This window comes from Planococcus citri, chromosome 1 (assembly GCF_950023065.1).
Source record: "Planococcus citri chromosome 1, ihPlaCitr1.1, whole genome shotgun sequence".
Taxonomy (NCBI): Eukaryota; Metazoa; Arthropoda; class Insecta; order Hemiptera; family Pseudococcidae; genus Planococcus; species Planococcus citri.
The window spans coordinates 82,797,073-82,821,802 of NC_088677.1; the positions used below are offsets into that span (position 1 = coordinate 82,797,073).

General features: G+C 34.2%; 2 protein-coding genes and 1 long non-coding RNA gene across 5 annotated transcripts in view; 1 reads left to right on the forward strand and 2 right to left on the reverse strand.

Annotated features, from left to right (window-relative positions):
• The window catches only part of LOC135838325 (uncharacterized), a 345,767-nt gene that overhangs the window by 31,244 nt on the left and 289,793 nt on the right, over positions 1 to 24,730 (forward strand). For both annotated transcript variants that reach the window (XR_010557381.1, XR_010557386.1), the window contains exon 3: positions 12,500 to 12,580. This is a non-coding gene — a long non-coding RNA (uncharacterized LOC135838325). The remainder of the gene's footprint in view (positions 1 to 12,499; positions 12,581 to 24,730) is intronic.
• LOC135838169 (plexin-B2-like) lies at positions 750 to 10,846 on the reverse strand. Of its 2 annotated transcripts, none has more exons than XM_065353789.1 (2): positions 10,640 to 10,846; positions 750 to 2,959 (listed from the first exon to the last, which is right to left on the reverse strand). In XM_065353789.1, the coding sequence occupies exon 2, from the start codon at positions 2,849 to 2,851 to the stop codon at positions 1,253 to 1,255; it is 1,599 nt and encodes a 532-aa protein (XP_065209861.1). In that variant the 5' UTR covers positions 2,852 to 2,959; positions 10,640 to 10,846; the 3' UTR covers positions 750 to 1,252. The 2 variants fall into 2 exon arrangements, with proteins under 2 accessions (XP_065209861.1, XP_065209872.1); XM_065353800.1 differs by lacking the exon at positions 10,640 to 10,846 and adding an exon at positions 8,677 to 8,936.
• Positions 12,725 to 23,654, reverse strand: LOC135838138 (plexin-A3-like). Its single transcript, XM_065353729.1, has 8 exons — positions 23,482 to 23,654; positions 18,582 to 21,370; positions 15,637 to 15,871; positions 15,232 to 15,518; positions 14,744 to 14,937; positions 14,499 to 14,639; positions 14,284 to 14,386; positions 12,725 to 14,190 (listed from the first exon to the last, which is right to left on the reverse strand). The coding sequence occupies exons 2-8, from the start codon at positions 21,243 to 21,245 to the stop codon at positions 14,008 to 14,010; spliced, it is 3,807 nt and encodes a 1,268-aa protein (XP_065209801.1). The 5' UTR covers positions 21,246 to 21,370; positions 23,482 to 23,654; the 3' UTR covers positions 12,725 to 14,007.

The following is a 24,730-nucleotide window of genomic DNA, read 5'->3' on the forward strand; positions in this document are numbered from 1 at the left end:
ATCTACCTTTGTAAAGTTTGAAAAAGTTCGTGCAAGTTCTATGTTGAAACGCAAAATCTGCGATTTCAGCTGACCTGTCAATCAAAATGACCGCCATTTTGTAAGTAAGGCCAACTTTTTTTTGGCAAGTTTGCTTTAAAATGTTCCTAAGGATGTACCCTTTAAGAAAAAAGTTGTCCCGGAGGATCGGCGGTGGGGGGGGGGTGCAATTACTCCTATTGTCATATGCCAGACTACAAGTATAAGTAGCAAAATGTTGTTTTTAGCATTTTTGAAGAGTTTCGATTCATGATTTTCAATTTATAAACGAGCTATCGAAATGGGTTAAAATTTTGCAAGAAATTCAAATCTTTCAACGAAAATATTTTTTGAGGGTTTTTGAAAAATTCCAAGCCCAAAATTGAGTCATTTTTCGAGCAATTTCAACGATTTCTAAAAGCAGGTCATGATCTCCGGAATGATTGGTAAAATTCTCACAGGACCTATCAAAATGTGTTGAAATCTCGCGAGAAATTAAACGAAAATAAATGTTTAAAGTTTTTGAAGATTTTTGAGCGCCAAATTGCTGCAGCTGATTTTAAAGATTTTCGGTCAAGCTGCCATGTGACATGTGACTCATCTTCAAGTATGTACTTATTTCAACATGAATAGTACATGTTTTTTGAGCGTTTTTGAAGAATTTTAAGTCCAAAATTGGGTCGTGATTTTCTATAAAGTGTATTTAATCGAAAAAGTTACCATACGACCTGTTGAAATGGTTTACAACTTTATTTTTTTTGAGCAGTACATTTTTATAATTATATTGTATAATTTATCAATTTCGAGAACTAAAAAATATTTTTACCCACAAAATTACTTGGATTTTTTTTCTAAAAAATTAATATAACGTTAAATATGTAGGTACACACTACACAAATACCATGTGCAGTGGTTGGGAGCTCAATAAATACAAAAAATAATAAAAATGAATAGAAACAAAAAAAAATGAAATGAAGTATAAAAAATATCTTTGCCAATCGACACATAGGTGCTCGTAGCATGCGTTTAAAAAAAATTTCCCAACTATGAAATTAGTTACAAAGTTCAAGTAATTATGCGGAGGATATTAAGTAAAAAAAAAAAGCAAAAATTCATCAAAAAAAGGATAATGCATTAATAAATCCTTGTTATTGTTTACGCCAGTTGAAATACTTACATTGCAAAAAAGTGGAAAAAAATCAACAAACATTTTTTTAGTAATCCTTGATATTCCCTACAAGTAGAAAACTAATAATACAAAAATACATACAATTAAAAGAAAACTCATCTTCTTCTGCGAGGGATTGCCCAAATTCGGTTGCGGGACTTCATGACCATCAATCGAGATCCATTTGTTGCTATTTGTATACGTATCAGTACACTCAATTTGCGTTCTACACCTGCCTTCTGGTGAACACCATCCACAATGAGGATCTTTTGCAAGCAAACACTCCCCCGATGTGTTATATTTTTCACAATTGTGCATTTTGATTTTGACGATTTTCTCTTTCGTCATTCCCAAAATGTGGTTCATTTTAGAATCGTACAGTATATCAGGATTTATCACAGATCCGTTATCGATGGTAATATCCGCATAAATATTTGCAGTATCCGCATCGGGCGAATCATACCCTCTTACGGATACCTTGTGTAGATGACCGGTTTGTGTGCCCATAAACAGGACTGTGTAGTTATTAACCGAGGTGACTGCAATTCCTGTAGGGGCTATGTCACGACCTTGGTGAGAATATACTAAAACTCCATCCAGAACGTCGTATTTTCTGATGGGATCGTAATGTATCTTATTTAAACGATGCATGCATACTGCAAAACCTACTGGTTGTTTTTTATAATAGTCTTCCGCATCCGCGTACATTCCGAATAGTGTGAATAATACTTTCTCATCTATTTCTTGCTTATTCTCGTAGATGTAAGCTTTGTCGAGGTTCATACTCGTAGACGTATAATCTGTAGCTGAGAAATTAGATTTTTGAAAGTAATCGTCGCAAGTTAAAACAAATTTACTATACGAATAGTTTCCGTTTTCACGATCTATCTTGATTACCAATGCAGATTTTGCCTGAAGAGTAATTCCTGCCCTCAGAGAGTCGATAGGTAACCCCCAATCGGCAAATCCGCGAAGCAAAATATACCCAGAGTTTCCATAATTGAAACCATAAATGGTCCTCATAAAGACGCCATAATTAATAGTATTTTCTCCGAGTTTCGACAAAAAACGGTCTCTTTGGGTACTTCTGACAGTTGTTATCAATGCGAACTCTGTTGGCTGGTGACTGCGAATAAGAAAGGCTACATGTAGTACAGAAGCTGGTGTCGATGATAATGTGGGAGCTACGAAGGCTACCATCTCCTGAAGAGGACCACTCTGCAATGCAGGTTCAGAGCTGGTCGCTACTATTTTGGAAATATTTTCGGTATCGTGGGCGCGACATAGACCAGGGAAGTAACTACTGCAAGATAAGAGTTGCTGATTCAGGTGATCCAATACCAGTACTTGGTTCTCATTCATATACGCTCGCTTGGCTTCTTTTGAACAGTTGTAAGAGCTACGAGTACAGTTTGCAGACTTGGGTTGCGGTGTAGGGTGTTTAATATGTAATTTCAGATCCGACGTTAATTGATAGAGATAGTCTACCGCGTCCACGTATACCCATATTCCTTGTTCATCTGATGCCAAATGATTAAAGTAGCTTTGGTTGCCATCTTGAAACACACGAGTGATTTCTTCATCCGATTGTCCATTTGAGTGATTAGCGGTTAGAAGCAGTGCGACGTTTGCGAAGATTATGGGGAAGAGTTTCGGAAGATGCATTGCGAGGAGATCCCCAATGGCGAATATTTTCAGTTGAGTTATTGCTGCAGCTTGGTCAACTTGGTATTATTTTTTTTGCGAATTACGAAGACATCGGTGTGGAATTATCTGAAATCAGAGATGAGATATCGAATACAGATGTGATGTTGAATTAATTATATCTAATTTTATAATTATTGTTATACTATAATCGTTTGATCAAGTACATAAAAATTTTAAAATTGTACTTTTTTTGAATGGGGCAAGTACTAGGTACCTTCATCTTGGCAGCGCGTTTTTACCCCCCCCCTCCTCAAAAAAACAATACAAAATCAACTTCTAGAGTACTTTTTCAAGTGTGGATTATAGGAGACTAAATGTTTTGGGGAAAATATGTACTCAATTTCTAAAATGAGAGTGATCATTCGAATTCGATTTTGCTTTCATACATCGCAATCTGATTGTTCAGTTCAACCTGCACCTCATAAAAATTCTCAAAAGACCCTTTCAGGATAACATAGTGAAATCGTCACTTTTTCCAATTTTTACAAACCTCGCCCAAAATGTTCCCGATTAGCGCAATGGCAATTCTAAAATTGCCATTTGTCACTTTTTTGGCAAATGGTTGGCAAAATGAAAATGGAATAATTTTGCCAATACTTTTGCCTAGCTTTTGCCAATATTTTGACATTATTGGCAAAAGAGTGGTAAAACTTGGATTAAAATGGAAAACATGACAAAATTGCAAACAATGGCACTTTTGAGAATCGCTGCAGAACAGATGACACTCTGTTTATGCTAGTTTTGACAAAAATTTGCCAACATTGACAAAACCGTGGCAAAAAAACGATTTTTTCAGAAAAAAAATCATATACTTGAATGAGTTTTGAACAAAAAATTTTGAATTCACCTAAAATATCCAGAGAAGACATGAGTCTAGCCACAGGAATTTTTTCAACAATTTTTGACCTCGCCGAGCCACATTGAGGAAGGAGGTTGCCCAAAAATTGAATTTTTCGTGAAAAATGCTTCATTGTAGCGCTATTTACGCCTTGATCGGAAAGGTTGCATGGAATAAATACGCTATAATGAAGCATTTTCACAAAAAAAAATCAATTTTTGGGCAATCCCTTCCCTTCCCAATGAATTCAAAATTCTTTGATCAAAACTTGTTGAAAGAATGATTTTTTCTTTTAAAAAATCGTTTTTTTGCCATTGTGGACAAGGGGATGGGGCGAGGGAAATTTTTTTGGGTCCGACATTGTTTTTAAAGGTACCCAACAATGTTTCAACAAAATTTCAAAAATCCGAGGGCAGGGCATATCACTTAGTTCACCCAGTAGTACCCTTAAATGAAAATTTAAAACATTACAACGCGATGACAAACAAATATATGCTTTTAACGCCCTTACCCTAATAGTGTAGGCATAGTCTAGTGGTTAGGGCATCTGGTTAGGAATCGTAGGGACCCAGGTTCGAAACCCCGTTAGGTAGGTAAATAGTTCAGGGATTTTTCGTAGGAAGAGTTGAGCTGAAAAAATACTTCGAAGTGTATACATGACAGATCGCAAAACAAAAATCAGAATTGCACCTTCCAACCCCCTCATTTTAATTTTTGAAAATTGAGTTCTGAAATATAATCGCCAAAAAACTGCCACCAAATGGTAAAAATAATAATGCCAAAAAACTGCCATTACTTTGCCATTCAATGTCAAAGACCAACCTTTTGCCATAATGGCAAAGCTGTAATGCTGCACGCTCATTGGCTGGAGCTTTGCCATACGCTAACCATTTTTTTGCCATTAGTACACTTTTTGGCAATGGCAAAATAATTTGCCATCAGCGCTAATCGGGTTAATTTCAATGTGAAAAAGCTATCCTAAAAAAATTTCGAGTCGACCTCCCCCCACCGCCAATGGGAAAAATGTGCCCGGATACGTGCTCAAAATTCAAAACTATCTGTCTCTGGAGGGGGTGATGTAAGGTACAAGTATGGCCCAACTGCCTAGCAGTTATTCTCGTATAATTATCACAGTAGGGGAAATGATGATAATCATCCCTAAGAGGAGAAAGTGCGATCTGTTCTCCTTCTTCTAAAAGAACAACCCTTAAGGGTAAGGTGCTGTAATGTCGACCACATTTTTTCTTTTGGCTGCCAAACGAACACGTTTCGAGATAGAAATCCCGGAAATGGCTTAAAATACACCTTGATCCTTCCCCCAACACATGCTAAAAGCTCATTGACATCAATAAATTTCTAAAGTTTTTACAAAAGTTTTTCATCAACAACTCAAAAATTGAATTCCAAATTTTTGGGTCCTAATTCCGACCACCCCCGAAATTGAAAAATAAATGTGTAAAAAGAAGTACAAAATCAATTTATTTGCGAGTAATTAAAATACTTTTCATAACTTTATCATTCATTTAAGCAATAGCTATGGACATACTGACTTTTTGTGAGCATTCCAAGTGTTTTTTCCCAAAACGACCTTACTTTGAGAGACCACCGTTCCGCAGCAGGGGCAGGTGAAAACTGAAAAAATTTTTGGGGCCATTTCAACTCCAAATCTTCAACATAATATTTCAATTTTCAGCAAAATCAAAGATTGCGTAAATTTTTTAGATCCGCCCTAATAGGTAGGTATAGGTAATGTGATTTGCTTGTAATTTAGGAGAAATATGAGGTAGTCGACATTAGAGCACTTTTCAAAAAAAAAATTTTTTGAGAAATTTTTCAACTTACCTTCATCAAATTTGAAAAATTCTTATTTTATTGAATTCCTCGTCTTTTTTTATTATCAAAAGATATCTCACATAATTAAAATCACATAAATCACCGAAGTCATAAAACGCAATGTGAGAGGCGCCAAAAAGTTTTTGACCCTTCAAAACCCATTTTCTGCTCTATCTAATTCAATTTTGGTTTTAGGGTTACGATTTTGGTGTCATTCGTTTTGTCTATGAAAAAGGAATAGAAATAAATTTTTTCCGGAAAATTTCTGGCATCATTTGAATGAAATAGGCAGGTGGTCGGAATTAAAGTAGTGGTCGGCATTAGGGCACCTTACCCTTATACTGGAAGTATGGTAAAGTGGGTGTTTCTAATAGACGCGATGTTTTCTGATAGCTACTAGGTACATCGCGAAAAATAAGATCTTTACTTAGCATTGGAATCTCGAGCTCTCTGGAGTTAAGTCACCCTCGATTGATGTGTCAATCCGTTGGCATATCAGATGCACAAACACACAGGCATCTTGCCTGTGTCTTTCTTTTTACTGTCTGTACCACTTCTAGCGTGGAGATTTAACCATGGCAATAGCTATTTAAAATATCTATTATTGGTTTGTGCCATTGGTTTTTATTCTCGATATTCGCGGTATTGATTGTAAAATCCATCTAAATAACTCTCTATAAATAACTCGTGAATTTGTGAAAATAACTCATAAATAACTCGTGAAAACTAAATAAATAACTCTGAAATTCACTCAAATAACGCATTAACGTAATTTAAATATCTCTGCTAAACGATGCTGAATTAAATTATCATTTTGATTAAATATCGCGAACAACTCTTAATTGGCGTCGAATGCCTCAAGTATTAGGAGTGCAATGGAGAGACGGCTGGACAGTGACAGTGTCAGTAAATATTGCATATCGCTACTTAATTGCAATGCGTTGCAATTAGCAAATCTCAGTAAGTCTGCATGAATATTTTACATGTTCTCATTTAATGTATTTGTGTTGGTTTAATAATAAGTAATGCTTTGACCCCAGTGAATAACATGAATATGTTATTTTTCCCATTTAATATGTTCACGCTATTTTAATTATGCTTAACCTCGGAATCATATACAGGGTGTGGCAGAAAAACCGAACGTATTTTAAATCGCAATTGCGCCTTATGTATGTGAGTTAGAGAAACGAACAACCCGGCATTGGAAAGAGAAAAAAAGAACAATTTTTTTGGTAAAAAAATTCATTTCGATAGCTCAGTCGCTTTATAAATAAAATCGGTCAAAAGAATACCCTTATTTTGGATACATTTGTGAAATCTTGCAAAAAAATGTTTGTACACTTTTTCCAACATGGGCATCGGAATATTGTTAAAATGATGTCTTGCGTTTGCGTGTATGCAGGCGGAACAACTCGGACTTTTCATTAACCCTTCACGAACAAATTGGATTACCATGAAGTTTTCACGGACTTCTGCATACCTGAAGGATTTTTTACACACAGAGCCAGTTTCTACGAAGTTTTTGACCCAATATCTCTACATTTTTTCCGAAAAAAAAAGATTTTTTACGATCAATTGCGGAATATTTTCAAAATTCACGAACTGTAAAAATTTGAAAATCATTATTACAAAAAAAAACACTCAATCGCATAAGCGCGCTGTTCGGCTGACGAGTTCTCCATGATAGTTTGTTATGATACTAAAAAAATTGTTCTTTTTTTTCTCTTTCCAATGCCGGGTTGTTCGTTTCTCTAACTCGCATACAGAAGGCGCAATTGCGATTTAAAATACGTTCGGTTGTTCTGCCGCACCCTATATTTGTGTGATTGCCGAAAGACTCTGCTTTATAAACATTGGATATTATGACGATTAAACATATTCAGTACACCTTACGAATATGACTCATTTTATTTGTTGTTTTATACTCTCTAGTATGATGTATATGGAAGGTTGGAGTTATCCCAGTGTCCGTATTTGAGCTAGTCTGGACATAGTAATTATTCCCCACGTAAGGAATAATTCTTAATCTAACCACCATATAGGGGGATGTCGTCGCTATTCCTCTATATCAATAATTCCAATCTCCCATATAACAGTGGTTCAAAAAATTTGAATAGTCAATAATTAAGTACCTACTTACCTACGTGTGCAAAATCTTTTTCAAAAAAATTTCATATTAAGGGTGGAAGGGAGGGGATTGAAAATTTCAAAAATTTATCAAAAAAAAAGGGGGTCACCTCTGCGAAAGGTGTACCTAGCATACATTTCTTGTAGAGCTCAAAAATGGGGACAACATGCTCAAAAAATCAAAATGATGTAAAAACGTGCTAGGTATACTTCGACATTTTTTGCCATAATTGGACACTCAAGAGTCAAGGTCAACATTTTTGGAAAAAATTAAATTTCAAGCAACGAACGTGCGTAAAAAGATATGAAAATGACAATTTTTCATTTTCGAGCCTCAAACGTAAGTTGAGTAAAAACAAATCATGCGTGCTCAAAAATTTAAATTCTATTTCTCGAGGGGGGTGGTCCAAACATTTTGAAATTTTTACAAAAAATAGTCATTAGGTAGATAGGTGCGTGTGTGAAAGCTTTTTCAAAAAAAAATTGATCTGTGGAGTTTTTTGGGAGGGGTTCGAAAATTTCAAAAATTTGTATGAAAAAACGAGGAGGATACCGCTGCGAAATATAAATTGACAAAATCTTGATTTTTCGGCCAAGGGTCGCGAAAAGTTTTGCCTTTCGTCAATTTGCCAAAAATCGCTTAAAAAAATTCCAAAAAAATCTTACTTTTTAAAATCAAGAACCGCCTAAATTCTTGTTTGTTTGTAAAAACTGCGAAAAGGCATTACTTTTGTTAATAATAATTGCTATAAAGTCCTAATTTTCGTCAAAAATTTAAAAAAATCTGATTTTTTACCAAAATTTTAAAAAAGTTTTGCTATTTACTTGAAATTTGAGAGAAATTTTAATTTTCTTCCATAAATTATTGTCAATGTTGAGCTGTTTTGCTGAATAGTTTCACTATACTTTACCAAAACTTGCGAGTGTGGATTAGCAACGCAATCATCGATTATTTGTCAAAATGAAATTTCATAAAATTGCTTACCTCTGGCAGATAATGTTGTAGGTAATAAATACGTCGTCGAGCAAAGCATCGATATGAAAATGGTGGTTCTTAGTTTTCAGAACCACTTAAGTAGCGTATAGGTACAATGAATCACGATTTATTGTAAAATTAAGGATACTTTAGCTTCCGAAAATTCGAGGAAATAGATACTTAGTAAAGGGTAACTTTCATTGAGAGGTATCTGGTTAGATACTAAATCGAGAGTGTACAATTCTACTTTTTTATTTTATCAGTAGATAAACAAATTACCTAGATACTGATTTTGTTCGCGAACGAAAAAAACACGCCAAAGTAAAAATAGAATAAATTATTGAGAATTTATTTTTAAAGAATTATTAAAAATTGTGCGCGCGCATGCATTAATTACGGCACTCGCACACGTTCTTGTTTTATACGTGAGAAGCGTTGCCGGGTCGATTTTTTTTTTTATTTCGAAAAACTTCCAAAATAATTCCAGCTTATACGATAGTTACGTGTTAGGGTACGAATAAATGGATTTCGATTTACCTGGAAGAGCATGGAAAATTGTAACCAAGCACCTTCACTGTTGAATTCGTTTAATTTCCAGTACTCTGAATTCGAGGATATATCTCTCAATTTCCTGACATTATTTCTTATGAAAAATTGCAGATTTAACACCAAAAAATTGAGAGTTTTTAAAAATGGTAGCAAAAACTTACCTATACATACAGAGTAAATTTAGGTTCGCTAAAATTCAAATATTGTCTCATTATAGAAAACAACTTTCATTCAAATTTCCATAAAAATGGATAAATTTCCAGAAACTTTCCATTGAATATCTCCTATCATCTCTAGTTCTTATGCATATCACATTTCATATTGATGTATAAAATGAAAAAAACACTAACTTCGCCTGAAAGTGTGGAATGGGACCCCCCTTTGAGAAAACTTCAACTCGCTCAAAATGTAACTCCTTGCAATAGAAAATTTAAAAAAAAAAACTTTTTGAACCAACTTTGTCCAGTATCAAAAGAGACAAAATTTGTATTCAAGAATTTTTCCTCCAAGTGCCGACGAGTAGGAGTTCCAAAAATATAATGACGTTAGACAATTTTTGATAATAAATGATGTAGGTAAAATCGACTTGATTCGGCCTCTATACCAAAGATCGAAATTATGACTTGGAATAAAAAATCATGGAATATCATGGCACCTTTATTTCAAAAAGAGCAGGGAGGGAATTTCTAGTAGAGATGAAAATAACAGGAAAGATCGAGTGACATGTCGTAAGGTCAGATTTTGGGGATGAGATATTCGAATTTCTCGTAATAATATGAATTTATTCTTGAAGAATTTTTAGGACTCATTTTCGTCGAAATATGTATCGAGTTCCCCAGATGATACTTTGACCCCCCCCCCTAACCAAAAAAAAAAGAAAGTCATGGACAATTTTGGCCTCTAAATTTTTCAAACTGCTCGAAAAATAATTTCGTTGAAATATTTGAATTTTTCGCAAAATTTGTTATCTATTAGTTGGTATATATCTTGATCGAAAGGCACTTTTTTCAAAAAAATTTGGGCTAAAAAATTTCTTTCTCGAAATACATACGAGTATCTGAATTTCTTATAAAATGTAAACCTATTTTAATTGGTTGCATGACACGTGTTTTAAGAAACCCTAAAAATCATGGCCCAATTTTGATCTCTTATACAACTTTTTCAAAAATGTTTGGGACAAATTTATAATTATTATTATATTATTGAATTTTTTGAAATTCGTTCCAACAAGCCAAACGCCACTTTGAATCCCCTTTACCCCCCAAAAAAATCGTGACTCAATAAAATGTTGGCCTCAAAATTTTTTGAAATGCTTAAAAAATAATTTTGTCATTGAACAATGGAAAAATATCCACTAAACTTTCGCCTGGACGAGTTGGCCTATATGTTAGGTATGTATTAAGTATAGTTTTGAGTTACTCACCTCTTTCAAAACGGCATCACGATCTGAATTTATCGTTTATAACAATATTACTGATTAAAATTTGAAACGCGAGCTCGATGGTCTTTTTGATCTCCCAGATAGTTGACTGAAAGTCGACACTATTAGTGACATTGAAACACGCGACTTCTGCCGAGTACTTAATATGTACCAAAAAAATTAATGAAAAATACGAATACGATATTTTGAACGGCGCTTGTTCTTACGAGTAATTTTTATGAATTGTTTACTTCCGGTAGATTAGATAGTCGGTATATTTTTCGCAGTATTTTTTTCATCCGTGGATATGGAATACGGATGCTGATAAAGTTTCGATGTAGCCTACTCGTATGGTTGTCGTTTTCAATATTTATCAATAACGTGGGATTCATTTTCAAATATTTGCGAGATGCCAATTTGGAGAACTGAAATTTTGTTTACGACGGTTACTGAACATTCCATATCCAAAATTTACTGTCTCATTCAAATCGGAGATGGATATCTCTAGATATTCCCATGTTGGTATAACAAAACTGCAGAAAATTAGTGTTGTATTTATGTAGGTACACTTGTGGGTAGATAAATGATAACTGACTGTGCTTTGGATTTTTTTTCTCAACTTGACGGAGGTTTTGCTTCTGAAAGTATTTTTTCAGGATTTTCAAAAATTTCCTGTAAAATTTCAACGACTTTTTATCATTTTTTTTTGCTTCAATTGTACCAATTTTCATCAATTTCTCTCACCAATTCTCCTAAAATGAAATCAAAGTTGAAATTTTCTATTTTTTAAGAGCCACCTTGTTGGAAAACATTTTGATATTTGTATCTTCAATTTACTCAAAAGATTGTGCGTGCATCTAAAACTGAATTTCAAACTAAGAAATTGTAAAATACTTATTATAGTTGCAGTCTTGTATGGGAACAAGGGCGTATTCAGGGGGGGTGATTTGGGGTACAATCACCCCCCAAGACCAAAAAATCCTTAGGTTAATATAATTTCCTACAATATCTTGCATTGAATCACAGGAAAAAAATCATGTTGTTTTACGTTTCTAGGGAGATAATTTGCTACAAACTTCAAAATTCATTGAAAATCACATTACCTCCCTAGGTAGTTGCATAATCTATGTACTAATTATTTTTGTTTCTTGAATTATGAATTTCTAATGCTTTTGTTTGCTTTCCTTTTTTGAAATTGAAATTTCTGCAAGCATATTTTTTGTTATTATAAGGGAGAAAAAGTGCTCCTTTTGCTCAAGCTTACTGATCATTATTGGAATTGAATAGGTACTGAGATTTTTCTCCCTCATAATGAAAAATATGTTATCCAACTCAGGAGTAAAAATTATTTTCGACAATTTTGAATTATTTTCCTCGCGACGCTTGGGCAATAAACCTCAAAAATCGTCAAAAATCATTATCGCTCCCTATTTGAACAAACTACTAAGTAATTCAAGTCTGAGGACGTGAGGAGTGTCAAGTTAAATCCAGAAAAATCAATTTTACAATCAGAAATGTAGTATTTCTTACTCTTTGGATTGACAAATTTCCAAAATTTTGCCCTCGCTTCGCTCGTGCTTAACTGAATTTCATTATAAATTGGTATAAACAATTTACTGGATAAATTTCAAAACCCTCACTCCAATCAACACGTTTCTCACGCTGAAATTCAGCATGAAAATGTCTGAAATGTGCCTACTATTGAAATTTTTATACATATGAGCCCCTTGGGAATTTTGTGATTTTGGTCCCCTACTTATGAGTCATTCATCACCCCCCAGGAGGAAATCCTGGATACGGGCTTGTATGGGAAGGTTCTATTCAATAAAATTCTAATCAGTTATTTCTGTGAATTTATTTCAGAAACATTGTCGGTTGATTGGAATACTGGAGCTCAATATCACAATAATTTGATCATTATAATCAACCTGGACCTTTTCTTTGGTAAGTCCACATAGTCGTTTTATTTTCTTGACATATTACGTATTTGCATTGCTCATGACTATGGCCTTTTACACCTTTGCAAATTATTCTATGTAAATTTCAATGTGACCATAGGTGGCAGAAAATAGAACAGCGAGTGAGAATTGTTAAAATATTTATCACTTATTTCATATGTACATCGCAATTACTTAAACGTTATAGAAATAGAAAAAAAAACATGATGTTCAGTTACCCCCAGTAACTGCTAAATATGTACTAAACTTACATACTAGTATTTGACTTGATACAAAAAGTTCAATTTTATACGTCTGGCTTAATTGGAACACACTCAATGTTTCAAAAAGAATTTATATCGTGTTTCATTTACCAGAATCAGTAACTGTACACGTGAGTATGTACTTAGAAATAGGTAAATCTAGATGAATAGTATATGTAGATTTGGAAAACTTTACAAGAATACATACTTACTTACTTGATTTATTTGTATATTACACCTAATAAAATACATACATAAGGGTAAGGGCACCAGTTATGGACCAGTCCGCAATATGGACCAGCGCCCGTTCTCGTTGATAATTAGCGCAATCTGTCAGGAAAACATGTACCTATTCTGATGTATTTTTCATCAAAAAAACGAATGAGACAAAAATTACAACTGTAAAGTCAAAACTCGCTGAGAAATTTACAAAAAACTGAATTTGAGACACTGAAAAATTTTTTTAGTGTGTTTTTCAACTTTTATTAAAATATACCTATAGGTATGTGGTGTAATTTTCAAAATGTCATTGGAGGTGCAAAGTTTTTTTTTATGGGGTGCGCTAATATGGACCACCTGTGATATTGAATTTTTTACTCATTTTTTACAGCCACTGAAAAAGGGGAATGCTTGAAATACTTTTTTTTTGTTCATTTCTACTGATAAATATGATATTTTGAAACGTAAAAATATGTTCATTTTGAAATTATTCTTTAGGTGGTCCATATTAGGCGTTCAAAATTTTTAACTGTCATTTTGACACTCGTCATTCAACAATTTGAAACAAATATTCAAAATTAACCTGAACTGCTTAGAATAAGTTTTTGTGTTCATTTCTACACATAAATAATTATGACCTTTTGAAAAATGTGAAAGTATGTTTATTTTGAAATTTTATAGGTGGTCCATATTAGGCGTCCAAAATTTCGAACTGTCATTTTGACACTCATCACTCAGCAATAAAAAAAAACATACTTAAAGTTGACCTTCACCCCTGAAGTTTTGTACAGTGTTAGTGGAAGGATGGAACTTCATTTTAAGCCTGTGTGGAGGTTTATACCTCGTATAGTTTTCAAGTGGCAATCCTCAAAAAAAGAAGTGGTCCATATTTGGTGCCTGTACCCTTAATGTTACCAAATTTCAACAAAAATATGAATACTGGGACATTAAATCACTCAATTTCTATACAGCTTTGCAATAGATCATTGGTTTCGTCATCTGTGTTTTCGGATTCTATTGTGTATTTTGAGCTATGAGGATCAGGTTTTTCGATTGCGTTGGTTTCATCATCTGTGTCATCGGATTCTGTTGTACTCGTGTAGTTTGAGCTGGGTGAATTCGTTTGTTCAATTGTCTGTAGATTAATATACAAAATTATTTTTTTGAGATAACCTGTCTAACTATATTTTCGAATAGATAAATCATGTGAGCAACTCAGTTCGCTTACTTTGTCGAAATTCATCAGTATGGCATCCAAATCTTTTATGATGTTTGTAAATTCTGGCCGATCGGCGGGAAGATAATTCCAGCATTTGCACATCAGACAGTACCTGTCCAACAAACATGATAATATGACCGTGTAATTAAGTACCTACCTAATATCATCAACATTACGTTATTACATATAATATCCATCGAATGGAAATAATAGGCAATTCATACGTGTTAATCGAACAGTTAGCAGGCTTCTTTAAGCGATACCCCGACTCAATGTCGTCCATTAATTTTTTTGCGTCGTTGTATAACGGATAAGGATCATCACCCAACGTTATGAGCTCCCAAAGTAATACGCCGTAGGACCATCTGCATGTGTTGATAAATTTGTACTTTGATTACGAATTACGATCATGGAATTAAAATCATGACCGGTTAGTGTAGGTCCTACTTATATGAAGTATTCAACTCACACGTCGGATTTTGATGTGTGGCGTCTGTCTGTTAAGGCTTCTGGTGCCATCCATTTGACTGGAAGTTTACCACCGGTTTTTAATCTGTAGTAGTCAGCTTGTCGAATATCTCTGGCTAATCCGAAATCAGCTATTTTCATGACGTAGTTGTCAAATACTAGAATATTTCGAGCTGCGAGGTCTCGGTGAACAAACTGAAAGAAGTCGAATTTAATATTTTAATATTGAGAGTATATTAAAGGCACTATAAATGACCATGGTTCTTAGTTTGGGGCATCTACTATGTACTACTACTATCGGCAATGAAAGTAGTAAAAATGTAGATTTTTTCAAGTAAGTATGGTAGTGAAGCAATGGTAAAATAATTGTGATCATCGTCTTAAAAACCTCTTCAGATGACAATTATGATAAGTATATTTTGTAGGCAGATGTTGTTGTACCTATAGTGATCAAAGAGGACATCAAATTAATTGTATGCGAAGACTTACTCCAATCGAAGCCAAGTACTCCATTCCTTTTGCTATTTGTAGAGCAAATGTAATTAGTTGTTCTTCAGACAATTCATGTTGTGTAATTTTTTGAGTTGTAGTAGGGTGATGATTTTTTTGGAGGAAATCGAGTAAATTTCCATGCGAGGAGTATTCGGTGATGAGGAGCGTAGGTCCATCGATTGTACAACATCCGAGTAGTCTTAGTACATTTTCATGTCTGCCTATGATTTTCATCAGTTGCATTTCCGTGACTAAATTTACCATATCTGCGTCAGTGTGGCTATCTGTTAAAAACGTACAGGTACGTTTTTTAGTCCCTATTCTTTATTGATAGGTTGCTTAAAATATGACGCGATTACTTATGATTTGTCAAAACTACTGTAATTAGATAAAAATATATACTTTTCAACATTTTTACTGCTACTGTTGTGACGACGTTCTGCTGTAATAGGCCTGAAATCTTTCCCTCAACAACTTTTCCAAACTGTCCTTCTCCTAGACATTTACCGAAAACAATGTTTTTTCGAGGAATTTCCCACTTCTCATCAGGTGGTATTTCATATTCGTCTTTCGGTACAGTTGCATCGTCAGCAAATCTTGGAATAGATGTGTATTGAATAGTGACGTTTGGTAATCTCTGAATTGAAAGCAAAAGCATAACAATTTTTTGTCAGTAACTGGGTAAGTGATTGCAAAAAAGATCTTTTTTTTGCCAAAAATTGGAAAAATTCTAGTTTTTTTCAGCAGGATTTCTGAAAAGTCTCGCTATTTACTTAAAATTTGGAAATACTTTCATAAATTGCCAATGTCTTATTTTTTGCTGAAAGGTTTCACTGTTTTGCCAAAACTTGAAAAAAATCCTCACATTTTGCTGAAATAATTGTCGTAGTTAAATCAAAAATAGCAAAAAGTCTTGTCATTTATTACCTGTACCTACATGTGCCATAAAGTCTCGTTTTTTATTGAAAATTCCTCCACACCACCCCCCAAAAAACGGGTATGATTTATCGTTACGACAGAATAGATGAATCGCACGACAGAAAAGGTGGTCTAAACGACAGGCCCGACAAATAAAAGAAATGCCCGACTAAAAAAGAAATTGAACGACAGAAATAAAAGTTGAACGACAATCATATGTTTCCACGACAGATAAAAAATGTCCACGACAAATAAAAAATTGAACGACAGTGAAAAAAAAAATGAACGACAATGGTAAAAAAAATCACGACAGAAATATCCATTAACACGTCTATTTTTAATTTTTTTTTAATCCATCAACACGCCTATTTTTACCAAAAAAGTTACGAATCGAATAAAATGGGAAAAAAAATTCATAAAATGATAGGAGGGTAGTTCTCAAAAAGTGGTAAATTTTGTGTACACAGCAAATTTCTCAACGGTTTTGGCATAATTTTCATTTTATTTTTTTTATCTACGCAAGTATCACATTTTACATTTGGTATTGAGATTTTTAGCCCTCCTTTCATGAGTGTACATTCGGTTTTATACCCCAAATGTCCTTCGACTTGTGTCACGCGCCATGTTTTTGAAAAAAGATGAATACAGTAAAACGGAACTGCCAAAATCAGTTGTTAAAAATCACTTAGGTTCTGCTTGACACAGTAGGTAGTTTTTTACTGATCAATACCATACGTAAGTAGTTGTTTTTCAAATTTTTTCGAATTTTGATGGACTCTAGCAAAGTCATGGCCAAATTGCCTTATTATGACGCAGGAAAAATGTCAGATTTTCAGGTCAACGTTCAACCCCTCTCCCTCCCTCGAGTTCAAAGTTTTTAAAAGATTCAATTTTTTGAATTTTATTTAGTTCAAGTAGTTTTTGACACTTTCAGTATTTAATACTTGAATATAATCGCATTTAAGCCGTTAGGAAAGCTCAAAGTTTATTCTTGTTAAATGATAATTTTATAATCATGTCCTGAATAACTGATTTAGGTACATTTGTATATTGCGTGGATAGTGAGCACTAATAAGACCACCAAGCTGGAAAAAAATCAAAAATTGTTTTTGGGTACAATATCCACCTTTTTTTTTTTTTTTTAATTTTCAAAACTTTGAGCTTGAGCCGGGTGTGGTAGAGGTCAAACGTTGAAACAAAAAATTCATTGAGCGAGGTCGCGGTACGTATACTTGATGAAATCAACGTGCAAATTTGTGAAAAAGTACATGGGTAGGTACTTATGGGTATAATTCTCAAAAAAAAAGGTAAAATTCGTGTACACGGCAAATTTCTCAAAGGTTTTAGCATGAATTTTTTTTTGTCCACGCAAGGGTCACCCCCCACACATTTCACATTTGGTATTGAGATTTTTAGCCCCTCCTTTCATCGGTGTACATTCGATTTTATACCCAAATGCCATGTTTTTGAAAATAAATGTTATAAAGTATCATGAACTTCATATTTTTTTGTTGGAAAAATTAACACATTCGCACTATCATAGAACACAAAGTTATGTTATTGTGCAAATTGCAATCGCAATAAGTCCAGAGGAAGCTCACATTTCACATTTGAAAATTGTCATACAGTTTTTGCGCCAATTTTAGAGCAATTTTTAATTATTTTTGCTAGCTTCCCGATCAAACATTTTTTTCTGGCGAGTAGCTGCACAGGTTCACTGTTCTCATAGAAATGTTACCCCATGCCGTTATTTTTAAAACCTAATACCTACGTAACGGCTCATTCTGACCGTACTTATCGGTGAAGTTTTGACATTTAGAAAAATTTGTGTCCTTCGGCTTGCATTTTTATTTACCCTAAAGAACCCAACAAAAACGATAATTGAGAAAGGGAAGTTATTCTACATGATAAGTACACATTTATTACGTGTTAAGAAGCAAATAATGTCCAGTAAGTAAAACTATAGCTAGAAACAAAAAAACGTTGAGATTGTCCTTCGCGGCTTGTAAAGCGCTCATTTGTCCGTCAACGTGGCCAAATTCCAGACAGCTGTACTTTTAGCGCGCTAGTCGACATATTACACGATATGAGCAAAATTTTATATTTTCCCCCTCCCCACGCCTCACCATCCACCTCTACCAAAAAAAAACTTTAGATACGAATTCTACGACCTCGAAAACATATCAATCGACAATATCGTCATATTACACATCGATGAGGGTCGAATCCTAATTATCGCCGTTTTAAGGGGTAATGGCCTACAGGGGGGGGGGGATTATATTGAGGCCAACACTAGAAAAGGGATCTGGGACACCTATAAAAATGATTCCCACTTGAAATTTTCCAAAAAAATTATTTTTGTTTTTCAAAATTACACATAAGTATCAAAATTGACTTTTTTTTTAGAATTAGGTATCCTATGTACATACCAGCATGTTAGATTCATTTTCATCTAGGTCGACTTCATTTTCAATCACTACTCGCTTTACCCATTGCGACATAGCTATCATTTCCATACCCATTTTATTGAGTTGCCGTTGCATTTCCCGCGATCTTTCAGAGGAGTTTCTACAATAAATGAAGAATGTTGCGACTGCAGTAAGCGTTACTGTCATTATTATTATAATTATCCAATAGATGTTGTCTGTTAACCAATTTGATTGATATTTAATAATGTTTTCTGTAACAAATGTTACATTTGAGCACTTCTCCATGTCATCTAACCAAAGATTAGATTCTACATTCCGGATGTTTTTGTAGTATTTACATTCTCCTGTTTTTGAATTCCATGTGCATTTGTAATTTTTATGCTGCAGACACTCTGCGCACCGATTTCCCATGTAGGCGCATTTATATAAGACAATATCTGTATTGTCGCGGTTTTCAAAACGTTTTGATCCATTCCATAAGATAGACCATTTGACAAGTATGCTAGATTTTGGAGTAGCGTATGTAAATATTGTAGGCCTATCACATTCGATCCTGCCCAGATATACATTTCTCTCAAGATTCACATGCATACTGTGCAGGCTTGCTGATGTTATGGTTTTTTTCCCCTCAGTGTCAAATTCGCATGTAAATGTTTCATAGATTAATATTTTTGGGATTCTGAACGTTGCGGTGATTCTTTCTTTCTTCCCAGTGTTGGCATGTATGTAGGGTGTGTCTAAACGATAAAAATATGGGCAGGAATCTCCTAGCCTAGTGAAATATTCACCTGGTATTGTATCATTGCTGTTCTGAATTGCTTCATCTGCACACTTCTGTTCAGTTATATGCCAGTTGCATGGAGGAGACCATGCACATTTTGTACATGATTTATATGTACTACAATCAAAAAATTCCATCTCGATTTTTTGAAATTCTGGGAAAAGGTTTGTTTGTAGGGATAACTCAGCTTTTATGGAATGTTCATTGATAGGTATCGGAGGTAAATCTTTTGGATTTGGTGTTAAACAATTGATCTCATTTTCATTACTTACACTTGTAGTAGTATTTATTATAGTGTTGTTAAATCTAAAGGAGCATATTATTTTGTGATCTTTGAACGGGTGTGAATTCAATAGATTAAAAGTTACCTTCCATTCTGCTTTTCTTGAGAATGTATCGCTTGGACTTGTAGACATGTTTATATATTTATCGATGTCATACGAGATCCAATTGATGCGATTTTTTTCGTAATGACATTCTGATTTCAAGCAGCATCTATTACTAGGAAAACACCATCCACAATAAGGATCTTTTGCATCCAAACAAATGTACGGCGTATTATATTCGTCACAATTGTGTATTTTGATTTTGGCAAGTTTATAGGGAGTCATTGCATATAAGAAGTTCTTTTTTGAATCAAACATCATAAAATCTATTGAATTTTTATCGATAGTGATATTCGCGTAAATGTTTGCCGTATACGTATAGGCATAAGATGAATCAAGTCTTATTGATATCTTCAGTAGACCTTCCCATGTTGCAATGAACAACACTATGTGGTTATTTATTGAGGTGACTGTCATGGCTGTCACATAAGCATTACCTACGTGATCATATATGATTTCTCCATTCAGCACCCTATGTTTTTGAATTGTGGGTAGTATATTACTCATGTTGTATGCACATACTCTGAAACCTGTATTTCTCCACGTACGTGTGCTATCACCATACACATTAGCGACAGTAAACAATATTTTGCCTTCTATCTCATGTGAATCTGATGCTGATTTGTGTTCGAAGAAGTAGGCATGTCGGAGCTCGATTTTATTCTTCTGAGGCTCACTGTTTAGAGTGTCACAAATTAAGGGAACGTTATCAAACTGATAGTTTTGACCTTCATGCCTTATTTCAATTAGGTTTCCTTCTTTTGAGACATCCGAATGAAGAGCTTGTTTACTGACTGACATCATTGTGGTTAGAAAATATCCGGAATCTCCCGAATTGAAACCACAAATAAAGTCACTGTTGTATCGATTGTTCAGAATTATGTGTTTGTCATATAATGAAAAGCGTCCTCGGTCCAAGTGTCGAATAGTTACTATTGGAGTTATGTGAAATAATTTAAAGCCGCAATAGAGTGCGGATGAGTTCTGTATTAAACTAGGAGCTGTGAAACATACAGGTTTCCTTACAGATGAAACATGTTTAGGTTCATTTGACAATATTTCTGAAATATTACGGATTTTATGAGCACGCCATACCTCTACGATTCTGTTATTTTGATGACAAATCTGGCCCGCTATGAGTTGTTGGTTTCGATAATCTAGTTCGAGCAAGAAGCTATCACAATAAATCCAATTACCGTTCCATGTTTGCCAACAATTGTCAGGGGTACAATTTGAAGAATTGAATTCCATCGAAGTGTAGTTAATTTGCGATTTCAGATCTGCTGATAATTGATAGAGGTGGTTATTTGATGTACTCACATATACCAATCCTTCATTTTTATCTACTGCCAATTTTTCTAAGTATCTGTCCGGTTCGTCTAAGGAAAATTCCGAAGTTATTTCACCCGAGTTTGCATTAGAGTGTTTTAGGCCTATACTCATGCTAAACGTAAGCGTGTAAATGATTAATGTGTGAGAGAAGTTATGGAAATGCATTATTGTAAAATGTTTCCGGTATTTTTACTTAGTGCATTTTGAGTTTTCTGAATTCGCTCTCATCCATGGTCAATTGGCCGGCCATTACTTTTTCTCTCATGATTGTGTTGGAAATATATAGGTATCTGAAATCACACGAAGATATTTAATGAAGAAATGCTTATGGTTGAATTGTCCGGGAGCATCCCTCAGTTTTATACAAGGTACCTACAGTTGGATATGTTTGAAATTAGCTCGCTGAGGTGCCTTTATTTCGATTATTGAAATGAAATGAAAGCTTTCGTGATAGAAAATGACCAAAAAACGGTTATCTGATGGGTGTCATTTAATACCACAAAAAAAAGGGCGTCAGCATGACAAGCATAGGCACTTTCACGCCAGAAAAATCATTACCGCGACTAAATTGGAAATTCCCGACAATAAAGAGCTTACCCCGGCATAAAAGGTATTCCATACTCCAACGACAAAATAAATGTATCAAACGACGAATCACGACATTTTATTACTTTCAACTGCTACGTAACTTATATAAGGCAATGCACGGAAAATTTTTTCTATCAAAAACAGGCGTGTCACCGACAGAAATAAACTTTTGAAAATTATAAAAATTACATTAAAAAATATACAATGAAACGAAGTTTTTTTCAGTCCTCTAAAATTTTTTTGGGAATTGGAAAAGTCATCGAATTTTTTACCGAATCAAGATCACGAATGCATCAAAAGTTAGCAAATGATACGCAGAATACAGTGAGTGTGTTAACACACTCACTGTATTCTACTTTCAATTGAAAATGCAAAAAAATATCACCCACTTTTACATTTACCCCAACATGGGGTAAATGCAAAAGTCGATGTTCAAATTTTTCTCCACGATTTGTGGACCAAATTGTACAAAAATTTCACCATTGATAGAGAACCCTCTGAAGTATAAGTGGTACAAATTTCAGCTTCATCCGTGCAATAGTCTTCTCACAGCGCCCTCTCAAAATGTCACTAATCAAATAGTGCTTTGCAATTACCCCACTCTACCTTATGTACTAACATTAAATCTAAAACCAAAAATATGTAAAAACGCAAAGTCTCACAAATTAAAATGAAGGAAAAACTCTAAAAATAAAACCAAAAATCAAAAATGAAAATCTTAAAAGTTTAAAAACAATTCAAAACGTAATAAATAGAATAGGTAGATGATAATAACGCAAGGCCTAAAAAATGAAAATTGGACTGAAAATTAAAAGGCATTCAAATGAATGCTATACATATGATGAGACTAGCCGACGGTGAAATTTTCAGCTGCTGAAGTTGATAATTTGAGCCCTCCAGGGCGATTTTTCGATTTTCACATGCCAATTTTGAAAAATTGGCCAAGAGTAGTCGGCGGAGGTCGCATACCGAAACCTTCCATATTATTTAGACATTTGAATGCATACGATGAGACTAGCCGACGGTGAAATTTTCAGCTACTGAAGTTGATATTTCAGCCTTCCAGGGCAATTTTTCGATTTTCACATGCCAATTTTGAAATATTGGCCAAGTCGAGTAGTCGGCGCAGGTCGCATACTGAAACCTCTCATATTATTTTGGCATTTCAGTACATATGATGAGACTACCCTATGGTGAGATTTTCAGCTGCTGAAGTTGATATTTCAGCCTTCCAGGGCGATTTTTCGATTTTTTCAAATTTGCAATGTTAGAATCGAAAAATTGCCCTGGAAGGCTGAAATATCAACTCCAGCAGCTGAAAATTTGGGGTTAGACTATGTTCGATGTCCTCTATCCAATGATGCAAGAATCGTTGAAATCGGTGAATGTCACCTGGGGCACCTCCCTTGTTAGTCATGGTCACAGTGATAATGGATGGATATGACAATGAATGAAAAAATTTAAAAATGAGAAGCGGAAAAAATGAGTCGAGTATAAGTCATAAAATACTTTTATGCCATTTTTTCTCTGAATATAGTAGGTATAAAATTAATAAATTTATAAGTCAGTGTAATCTTCGGAATTTTTGAAATCGCCAGGGGTAAGCGAAAACGTGAAACTGTGTTTTTGATGATTTAATCAGCATAAAAAATTTGCACTTCCAAACTTTTAGAGCATATGTAAGTATGCTATGGTGGATGGATGAGTATTTAACTTTCAGGAAGTTTGGGTTAATGTCACACCCATTGATTATTTTTCAAAATGAAATTTCATAAAATAGACAAGAAGGAGCAATATAGTTCAAATTACTTACCTCTGGCAAATAATCTTGTAATAATTATGTCGTCGCGCAAAGAATCAATATTAAAATGATGGTTTTTGTTTTTTGAATCACTAAAATAGCGTACAATAAACCACGATTTGTTGTACTTAAAATTAATCAAAAATAGATACTTAAAGTAACGTTATTGTTAGACACATATAACTATTGTGGGATGGGTTGTGAAAAATACAGTGAGAATGAGTTTGAGCGATTATTTTAATTTATAAGCTTTTCAGGAAACATACCTACGTGGCTTCGTCATTTGTCATTTTCCCTGGATAACCATTTACCGAGGAATTTCCGTATGTGTCACAGTAAAATATTATTATTATTATTATTATAATTGTGTGAAAAACAGGATAATGACTAAGGATTTTCAGTACAGTGCCGATGTAATCAGTTTGAAACGATGATTATTTATGTCAGTGTGGGAAGTGGTAATTGCCAATAGAGATAACACCTTTGCAAACTCAAATAGTGAATTGATTCATCCCAGTATCGAATTTCTCTGAAACTTATTTAGTTAGGTACCTACTCGTATGTACTTTGAAAATTGACAGGGCAATATTTGGGGTAAGTAACTAATTACCATTGATATCGAAAGTTGTAAACATACGACTAAATCGTCCATTTTTTAAATTGATGTAGCTTCCTGCCTAAAAATGTCATTCATGAGTTTCTATTTTCATTGTCACACCACATCGCTATACTTACTGGTTTGTTTTTTCAATTTCAACAACGAGTCCATCAGTACTTGAGACTACAGCACTTTCGAGACCCGTTATCCCATTAAATTTCAAACTAGACGAATTCATTTGGAAAAAATAAATGTAGGTTTCGAGACGACTATTGGGTGAAGCAGAGAACCCGGGCCCTTTTCAAAATAGTAGCTTCCTTTTAGCGTCACAGAAGAGGGAACGAGAGAGGTAAATCTAGATGGATAGTTGATTCGGTAATGTTCACAAGAATACGAGTATGTACATGTAGGTATGTGAACTTGATTTACTTATATTAAATCTAATAAATAGGTACTTACATACTTAGGTACATAATTTCAACAAAAATAAGACTACTGGCATTAAATCATTCAATTTCAATACAGTTTTTCAATAGATCATTGGTTTCGTCGTCCGTGTTATCTGATTGTATTGTGTAGTTTGAGCTATAATGATGAGGTTGTTCGATTGAGTTGGTCTCATCATCTGTGTCATCGGATTCTGTTGTACTAGTATAGTTTGAG

What these genes read in the sequence shown, in the direction of transcription:
- LOC135838138 (XM_065353729.1), bottom strand. Translation starts at nt 21,245, where the DNA reads ATGCATTTCCATAACTTCTCTCACACATTAATCATTTACACGCTTACG. An exon ending in AAAATGAATCTAACATGCTG is followed by an intron (nt 15,872 to 18,581) that starts GTATGTACATAG and finishes CTTTCAATTCAG; the next exon opens with AGATTACCAAACGTCACTAT. An exon ending in AGCAGTAAAAATGTTGAAAA is followed by an intron (nt 15,519 to 15,636) that starts GTATATATTTTT and finishes CGTTTTTAACAG; the next exon opens with ATAGCCACACTGACGCAGAT.
- LOC135838169 (XM_065353789.1), bottom strand. Translation starts at nt 2,851, where the DNA reads ATGCATCTTCCGAAACTCTTCCCCATAATCTTCGCAAACGTCGCACTG.